The 8,637-nt window shown below is 50.1% G+C and overlaps 1 protein-coding gene across 1 annotated transcript; it reads right to left on the bottom strand.

The window, feature by feature from the left end:
* Nucleotides 1-2,097: 2,097 nt before the first annotated feature.
* On the bottom strand, nt 2,098-8,354 carry CABP5 (calcium binding protein 5). Its single transcript, XM_059382544.1, has 6 exons — nt 8,292-8,354; nt 6,920-6,950; nt 5,900-6,043; nt 4,909-5,018; nt 3,376-3,523; nt 2,098-2,274 (listed from the first exon to the last, which is right to left on the bottom strand). The coding sequence occupies exons 1-6, from the start codon at nt 8,352-8,354 to the stop codon at nt 2,249-2,251; spliced, it is 522 nt and encodes a 173-aa protein (XP_059238527.1). The 3' UTR covers nt 2,098-2,248.
* Nucleotides 8,355-8,637: the final 283 nt, after the last annotated feature.

Below are 8,637 nucleotides of genomic sequence, written 5' to 3'. Positions count from 1 at the left end.
TAAATAAAGAATTAAAAAAAAAGAAAATTCATTGCAATCCTACCTTGACTATCCTTCCCCTATGCCAGTGGCAGACATCAGTAATTGATTACAGAGTCTGTTTCCCTGTGAGCCCAGATGCATCCTCGTGTTATTGTTCTCCCTCTCCCCCCCCCCCCCTTGCCCCTCCTCCTCTTTCATAAAACACTGAGCAATTGTGACCACTATCCCACACTGCCTGCAGACATCGGGGATAGATTTAACCATTCAGCCACACGGTACCAATCTGATTGTCTAAAATGACATTGCATAGACATTGGAGAAGCCCGAAGATCTCATTCCATGATGGCTCAAGAACCATCACATGCCAGTCACATACAAACATGCCACAGGAAACCTGGCCTTCCTGCCCCCCAGATCCTACATGTGCCTTGTCCTTGTCTCCAGCCTTCCCTCACACACTTCCTGCCTCTGCCCACTCATTCAGTACACTCCAGCCCCTGCCCTATTCCCGACTCCAGCCTCTATGCCTTGCTTATGTGGAATCCCCTTCCCCTTGCCCTCCTGACATCATTCATAAAATCAGTGTTGTAAAATGTTGATTTAGCAGAATAAAAATAAAATTCAGTTTCTCAGCCTCATTCACCAGGTTTAAAACTCAGTAGCCACATGTGGTGAGTGACTACCATAACAGTGCAGATCTAGAACATTGCATCATCATGGTTTAACCCTGATCCACCCCCTTACCTCTGTCCGACCACCATGGCTTCCCACCATTCCTCCAACACAGCCAACTACCTTCCTGCCTCAGGGCCTTTGCATTTGCTCTACACTGTGTTGGAAGTGCTCTTCCTTTGGATATGCCCCTGGTGCTCCGTAGACTCTCTGATGTCCCTGCATGGAATGGGGACTCCTGCTCGTTCTCAGACCCCTTAAACCACCTTCTTGCTCCGTTTTTCTCCATATCTCTTACCAACTTCGACCATACTAACTAGGATTATATTTAATCATGTATTTTGTTCTGTGTCTGTCTCCTCCCTTTATAATGTAAGTTCTCTGGGAGGAGGGCGGGGATTGGTGTATTTCATTCATCATGGGAGCCCCATGCTTGGAAGAGCACCTACAGCAACAACTTCATATATCACTGTTGAATAAATGCAGCGCAGAAGGGGAGGAAGGCACGGAGGGAAGGGAAGGAGACAGGGAGGAAGGAAGGGCAAAAACGAAATTTTAATTTTACGAAACAAGGCTGTTGAACTGGATGACCTATTATATACATCTACTTAGTGGGTTTCAGATGTGAGGAAAACTTTCTGGAAGGTGGGACACAAATCTTGTACTTTGGGGACCTGGCGTTCCTGGAGCATACTGCCCTCAGGTAAAGGTGAGGAGGAACAGACCCTCCGGTGACAGGGCGCAGGTCAGTGTCAGGGTGTGGGGACTGGCATGACGCCCCTCCTAACAGAGGCCATATCCCGGAGTTCCCTGTGTGGCCCAATGCAGGGGGGCTGGGGTTCTCAGGAATGGTTTCCACACCACCTGGCTGAGCTGGAATTTGAGAACTCCCCGTCCCCCCCCCCACCTTTGCTTGATGACATTTTGCAGGGGATTAACTCCCCTGGGGATCAGCTTGCCCTAAACCTTGGTAATCCAGATTTATGATTTAATTCAGTGGCCTGAGTATCTTACACAAGGAAAAGGAAGTAGGAGGCTAGAGGGGAAAAAGCAGACTGAGCTTCTAAGAAATGAACAAAACGGACTAAGCTCACTTTTGAAAGCCTCTTTAATGAACCATTTCTAAGCCCAGTCTTATCAGGAATTCCATTTGTAGCCCCAAGATCGGCATGCCCCCTCTTACTGGCAGAAAGAAACTGAGGAGATTGGAAGCAAGAAGGGGGAAGTGTGGACTACGGGCTGAACTTTTTCAGGAGTTGGACCCAAGAGGATGCTGGGGAAGAGACATAGGCATTGGGGATTATGAAAAGTCAAAAGGTGTCTTGGGGGAGTGACACTAACCCTAGTCCCAATCTCATTTCCGTATGTAGACTCTTCCTTCTTAATCTCACTCTAGAGAGGTACCCCTCACCCCATAGTGCTATCTGGACAAAGTGACCGCTCCAGGCTAACCTCAGCTCATGCTCTCTCTGCAGGGCCCATCACCATGCACCCTCCCACCCTCTCTCCTGGAAGGGCCCAGGGGGATTCAGTCCTCAGCAAATGTTTGATCCATGTTGGCCAGGGAGGGGGGTATGGGGCTTCTGGAACCTTCTCAGCGAGACATCATCTTCACAAACTCTGCAAAGAAAAGTCCCTGGTGAGACACATATTTGTAAGGGCGGCCAGCTTTACTTTTGAGCCCTTACTGTATGTGTGTGTGTCAGGAACCATGGGGGATCTGCGGGCAAGTCCCCGGTGTACCTCGGTTTCTTCATCTCCAACCTGGGAGTCACAGGACGGCCATATGCCTTCTATAGTCTTTCAGATGGTTAAACAAGATCATGCTTATAAGACACACGAAGTGTTCAATAATAACTGTGATTATCTGATCTCATACTTTCAACTAATCCTGGAGGAGAAAATACCATTTTTTACAGATAGGCAAACAGAGGTCAGTGAGGCTGACCAGTGAGCCTGAGGTCACGAGGACGGTGAGTGGCAAAGCCTGGAATGAAGGCAGGGTGACCCTGACTGCTCTGTGACTCCATGCCAGATGAACTCCAGGGCCCCACCCAGGTCCTGAGGTCAGTCTGTCCCTCCCCTGCCTGGGGATCTGTCTCCAACCTTGTCCAGATTTCCAGTGGTGTCCCCTGCACACCTGAGCCTGGCGAGATCCAGCAGGCATCCAGCAAACGTTTACTAAGTTGTGGTCATGCAATGAATATCTACCAAACTTCCCTCTGGGGACTGACAGTGGACGGTTCAGAGAACATCCCTCATCACCCTCCAGGAATCTGATGGCCCGGAAGGTGAACACAACTCAGAGCATCAAAGTCTTCAGAGATTACTCCCTTTGAAGGGAGAGGAACAGGAAAACGTCTGTAGGACCACAGAGTGGGGTTTAATACACCCAGCTAAGGGTGAAGGGAAGCTTCTTGGCAGAGGCATTGCTGTGCCGATTCCCAAGGGAGAGATGAGACCTAAGAATGCACTGATGGGGAAGGTGCAGGAAGTGGAAGGAACACCAGGGAAAAAGGAATAGGATTTGAGGGACACAGAGCAGGGGCCAAGTGTGCCCCAGAGCACAGCAGCTCAGAGAGAGTTTGCTGAAGTGTGGAGTGGGTGGGGGCAGACTATGGATGCACTTGAATATTGGGTTAAAAATTTAGCTTTTGTCAGAGTGCCTGGATAGCTCAGAGGGTTAAGCGTCTACCAGTGGCTATCCCCATGTAACGTCACCTTCAAAGTCGACGGTACCATCTCCGTTCACATCGGCCTCCTGCACAACCTCCGAGATCTCACGGGGTGTGAGCTTCTCTCCCAGGAGCCTCTGCATGGCCTGCTGCAGCTCCCCGAGGGTGATCTCTCCATCTCCATTGGCGTCAAACTGACGGAAGCAGGGGGGGTGATGTCAGCCACAAGTACGACAATCCCAAGAGCAGTGTTTACTGACCAGTTCACTGTGGGTCAGGAATTAAGATAAGTGCTTTTGCACATGGTGTACAGGCGGGTCAGGTCCCCGAAGGTGGTCATCAGCACAGCCTTGTTCACTGCCCGATTCGCTGCCCTGTGCCCAGCCCCATACAGTGCCTGCCACCTGGTATGCTGAATCAATGAACTCTTTTCAAAACTCCATGCTGCAAACACTTTACCGATCTACCGGAATGTTTCATATGTTCTACATCCCAAGCAGGTGGGGCAGCTAACTATCCTTCCTTAGTCAGCTGATGCTAATGTGGCCAAGGCCACAATCATCTCTTGCCTGGACTATCATGACAGCCCCCCCCCATTGGTCCTCTGGATCCCCACATGGTCTATACATCAGAGCCTTGTGTTCATGTTTGTTTAAAACAAATCAGGGGCGCCTGGGGGGCTCAGTCAGTTAAGTATCTGCTTTCAGTTCAGTCCATGATCTCGGGGTCCTGGAATCAAGTCTCATGTTGGGCTCTTTGCTCAGCAAGGAGACTGCTTCTTCCTGTCCCTCTGCCCCTGCTCACCCCCCCTCTCTCAAATAAACAAATAAAATCTTTTTTAATAAAAGAAAAGGTAGACCACACACCCAAGTTTTTCTGAAAGGAATGTTTCCCAGTAACTGAACTGTGTATTTGTTTTTAAATTCACACAAATTGAATTTATATTCTGTTGAATGTAAGTGAAAATTGAAAAAATAATCAAATTGAAAGTAATCAAAATTAGATAAAATGAAAAAAAAAAATGAGTTCCTCAATCACACTGCTATATATCAAATGCAGATGCTTAACCTACTGAGTCACCCAGGCGCTCCTGAGAAACGCATTTTATTAGGGGATGAAAGCGAATTTCAGCAAGCCCCTCACCTCCCTGGATCTCATTTTTAAAGCGTCTCTACAAGTGGGTTAAACCAGATTATCTCTTTGCATTCCCCTGTGGGATCTCAAATTATTGGATTCCTTCTTCCCATTACGGGCACGGAAATTAGAGGTCCTAGTGTGTGTTCTGGGGATTGCAGGACTTGGGTAAGATTTGTAAATTCCATAAGCCTCATTGTTCTCATATGCATAACTGGGGTAAGGAGTCACTTACCCCTACTGTTCCATATGATGTATAAACTAGAGAGTATGTGTAGAGGGCCTTGTGCTTTGCAAGTGTTTGGAAGATGTCATTTTCCTTCCCTATACATCCATTATAGTTCCCAAAAAACTTGGTTTGGGTGGGTTCCGTCTACACTTGAAGACCAGTCATAGAACCCTGAGGTTTCCTTCAAGCACTGACACCATGAAACCCTTAACTCACTTCCTTGAAGGCATCTCTCATCTCCTGGACACCGATCATCCCTGCTGTTTCAGCCAGCAGTTTGGGCGTCATCAGCTCCACAAAATCATCAAAGTCGACACGGCCACCCACTGAGGACAGAAGAGGCAGGTCTAGTGAGATGCCAAGGAATCAACCCCCCATGACCCCACTGGACCCTTTGAGGTCTGGAGGTCTGTTCAACAGGGAGAACTGTTCTGATCTCCCTGCCTTCTGAGAACTTTCCCTCTCAGCCAACCTGGGCACAGAGTCCCTCTAATCCCAACCAGGATGGATTGGGTGTGTGGGATGGAAGTCACTAGCTGTCCCTGTGACCTTGGGCAAATCTCTTAATTGGTTCAGATCTACGTTCGCTCATCTGTTGGTCTATAGAAGGGGGAGAGTGAATTCAGTGGGAGCCAAATCCCTTCCGGATAGGAACACGATCCCATCCATGCCTAGCCTCATTTACTCTGTGGTACGCCTGGAAGCAAAGCCCAGAGCAATTTTGTCCAAGCTTCCTTCTCAAAATGAGCTCTGAAATCCATCCCAAGTTTGCTTCCGGTGATAAACTGGGTTCCAATCTTGCCCTCTACCAATGCATCTCGGTGGTTGTGGTTGTGACCTCCATAAATCACCCCTTACTGGAGGCTAAGCCTGACCTGCATCAGCTCCTTTATCGCAATCCCACAAGGAGTGACATCATCTCTTCCTGACAGGTGGGGCAACGGACTCAAGCATGGGAGCTGACTCCACATTTCAAAAGTACCACCATCAGTAAATGATAGAAGTGGGTCTTGAAACGAAATCTGCCTTGAAGAGTCACCCTTTTATCCACTTCCAACACTGCCTCCCTGAGTCCATCCTGGAGTCCTTACTTCTAGACTCCTAGGGACCCCTACCCTTTTCCTTCTCTCTGGCTTAGCCTCACATCCCTCCCCCTTCTACCACAGCCCTCCCCCACTCCCAGCAGTTCTTCCCGCCCTGGCCTCACAGTTCATGTGGATTTGTTGGCCCAGTTCAATGAGCTCCATCTCTGTGGGCATATAACCCATCGTCCTCATGAGATTCCCCAAATCTTTACAGGAGATGAACCCATCTCTGTCCTTGTCGAACTCAAGAAATGCTTCCCGAAGCTCTGAAAAGTTAAGAGAGAAGAACTTTGGGGGAACCTGAAACAGTCCATGGGGAGGAACTGGCATCCCTTGAAACCGTCAGGGAGTCACCAACTAAAGACTTTGCAAAGGAGAAGGCATATTTGAAAACAAAAGTTTCAAACAGGAGTGATGTATGAAATGTGGCTGGAGATTGTAACATGCAAGACCAAAATGTACAAGAGAAATGATCCGTGACACTGCAAAGCGACGGCATGGCGGTCCTCCAAATTCTGGGCTGAAATTATGCGAAGCTTTCAAACCACCAAAAGAAAAGTCAAGTTTTTGATTCAACTTAAAACTCATGCATGTGAAATAAGTCAACCGGAGAAAAACAACTATCATATGATCTCCCTGATATGAGGAAGTGGGTTTGGGGGGTAGGAAAAGAAAAAATGAAAGAAGATGGGATCGGGAGGGAGACAAACCATAAAAGACTCAATCTCACAAAACAGGCTGAGGGTTGCTGGGGGGAGGGGAATCGGGAGAGGGTGGTGGGGTTATGGACATTGGGGAGGGTATGTGCTATGGTGAGTGCTTGTGAAATGTGTAAACCTGGCGATTCACAGACCTGTACCCCTGGGGACAAAAATACATTATATGTTTATTAAAAAATTAATAAACAAAAACCCAAAAACTCATACATGTGTCTCTCCTGGGTCTCTGAGATACTTAGGGATGGGTATGTCTTCTAAACACTTTGGGAGGCTCCTAAGTGAGCATGAGGAGTTGCACAACATCACGGCTGAGTGGGAAGAGAGAGGGGGATGAAGCTTGCGTGGGAAGGGTCTACCCTGAGATGCACAGGGAGAAGCCTAGGGGTGGATGACAATGAGGTGGCATTCGGGGACAGAGGTTACCTTCGATCTCATCTTGTCCCAGGGGTCTTTCCTGGAAAGGAATGCAGGGAGAGGGAATTTGGAGAGGGTCAGGGAGCCAATATCCACTTCTCTAAACGCGTCCCCTCCCTCCTCCGAGCAGCCCCTTCCCTTTCCTGTCTCTCCCCACCCCGCCCTCCTCTACCTTCTCCCACATCCTGACTCCCACCCTGATGGTTTCTCACCCTCTTTCTCATCACTTCCCATTTCCTCTCTCCTATCCCGGAATCTTGAACTCTCTCCCTCTGTCTTTCCTGAACAGACATCCCTCCCATTGTGCTGCAAGAGGCTTTCGATGCCACGGCATCCAATCCCCTCCTTTCTCTGGGACAAGAAAACGAGGCTTGGAATCACAGCTAACGTGCTCTGAGCACCAATGTCATTTAAATCTCAGAACCACCCGGGGAGGTAGGACCAAACAGCATTCCCATCTTCCTTGAGAGGAAGCTGAGGAACAGAGAGGTTAAGGAAATGGCCAGAGGTCACACGGCTCCTAAGTGGCAGAGCCCTTCCAGGGGCAGGGAGACACTGAATCACTTTCTCAAGGTCAGGTGCAGTGAGGGCTGAGACTTGAAATCTGAGCCAAAATTCTTTCCACTATACCCCCTTGATTCTTTCCCTATGGGCCCCATTCTTTCTCCCAAGGGTTAGAAGCCGTTTGCATGGGACCAGCATTCAGTTGCATGGGACCAGCATTCCCATCTGAGCGCCACGTCCCTGGGTATGTGGCACGCCACCTGGGGAGCCCCACTAGTCTCAGGCTTCTCCCTTTATTCTAGGCCCCCCCCCAACTTCTCTTATTGTCTCTCCCCTCATCTCCTTCCTCCCACCACCCATCATCTGAAAGCCTAACAAGGAAAGGTAAGCCCCCTGGAATCAAATAGATCTGAATGGACCCTGCCACTCAGTAACTGCGTAAGGCAGGGGCTTTGTGACTCAGCCTTAGCATCTGCATCTGTGAAATGGGAACGCAAGGATGGCCTCGTGGGCTTAACAGGATGAAATAACAGCGGGAAAGCAAAGCCCTTTGCGCAGGGCTGGGCACGCAGCAGCGCCGTGGTGAAGTGGCCACTGGTGTCATCATCGTCCTTGCTCTGGGTGTCCAAGGGAATGGGTGGTGACAAACAGGGACACCCCAGTTCCCCTTTTATTTGTGGGTCTCCCTCTCCCCCTTTTGCTGCTGACTTCTGATTTCACCCTCACCCACCTCACTGGCCCTCCGAGCTCCCCAAATTCTACCTTCTCAGGCATGCACCCCCTGCCTGGGCCCCCCATCTGGCCCCCGGCCCCTGCACCTGTCACGCCCCTTCTTACCCCGCACCCCGGACTTCCTTTGCCTTGCCCGCCATCTCACCCGCTGTTTCTCGGCGATGCCTTTCCTCAAGAAGATGCAGGCGGGGCCCATGGGAAACTGCATGGAGGGGCAGGGCACGGGGCACCGGGCACCAGGCTCAAGGCAGCTCCCCCTCCTTCTTGTCCCCCTCCTTCCCGTCCCCCTTGGCGGGTTGGGCTTCCTTATTTTCCCTGGCACTCCTTCGCCAAGTCTTCCTGCCTCTCTGGGCCTCTCCCTCAGTCCGGGTCCCAGTGTCCGAGAGTTGTGACAGCTGGAGCAGAAATCTCTCCCGAGGATGGGGAGGGATCAGAGCTGTTCCTGCCTCCCCATCTGGCTTGAGTGACGTGGAGGGGGCGCCAGTCTCAGC

The sequence above is a fragment of the Mustela nigripes genome, chromosome 17 (assembly GCF_022355385.1).
Source record: "Mustela nigripes isolate SB6536 chromosome 17, MUSNIG.SB6536, whole genome shotgun sequence".
NCBI classification, from domain to species: Eukaryota; Metazoa; Chordata; class Mammalia; order Carnivora; family Mustelidae; genus Mustela; species Mustela nigripes.
The sequence above is the reverse complement of the archived record's forward strand: the minus strand, read 5'-3'. Positions and strand labels throughout refer to the sequence as shown.

Excerpts from the sequence above, each read along its gene's own strand:
- CABP5 (XM_059382544.1), bottom strand. The coding sequence starts at position 8,354 with ATGCAGTTTCCCATGGGCCCCGCCTGCATCTTCTTGAGGAAAGGCATC. Across the intron at positions 5,019-5,899 it reads CCAACAAATCCACATGAACT|TGGGTGGCCGTGTCGACTTT; the intron begins GTGAGGCCAGGG and ends TTCTGTCCTCAG. Across the intron at positions 2,275-3,375 it reads TGGTACCGTCGACTTTGAAG|AGTTTGTGAAGATGATGTCT; the intron begins GTGACGTTACAT and ends TTTTCTTTGCAG.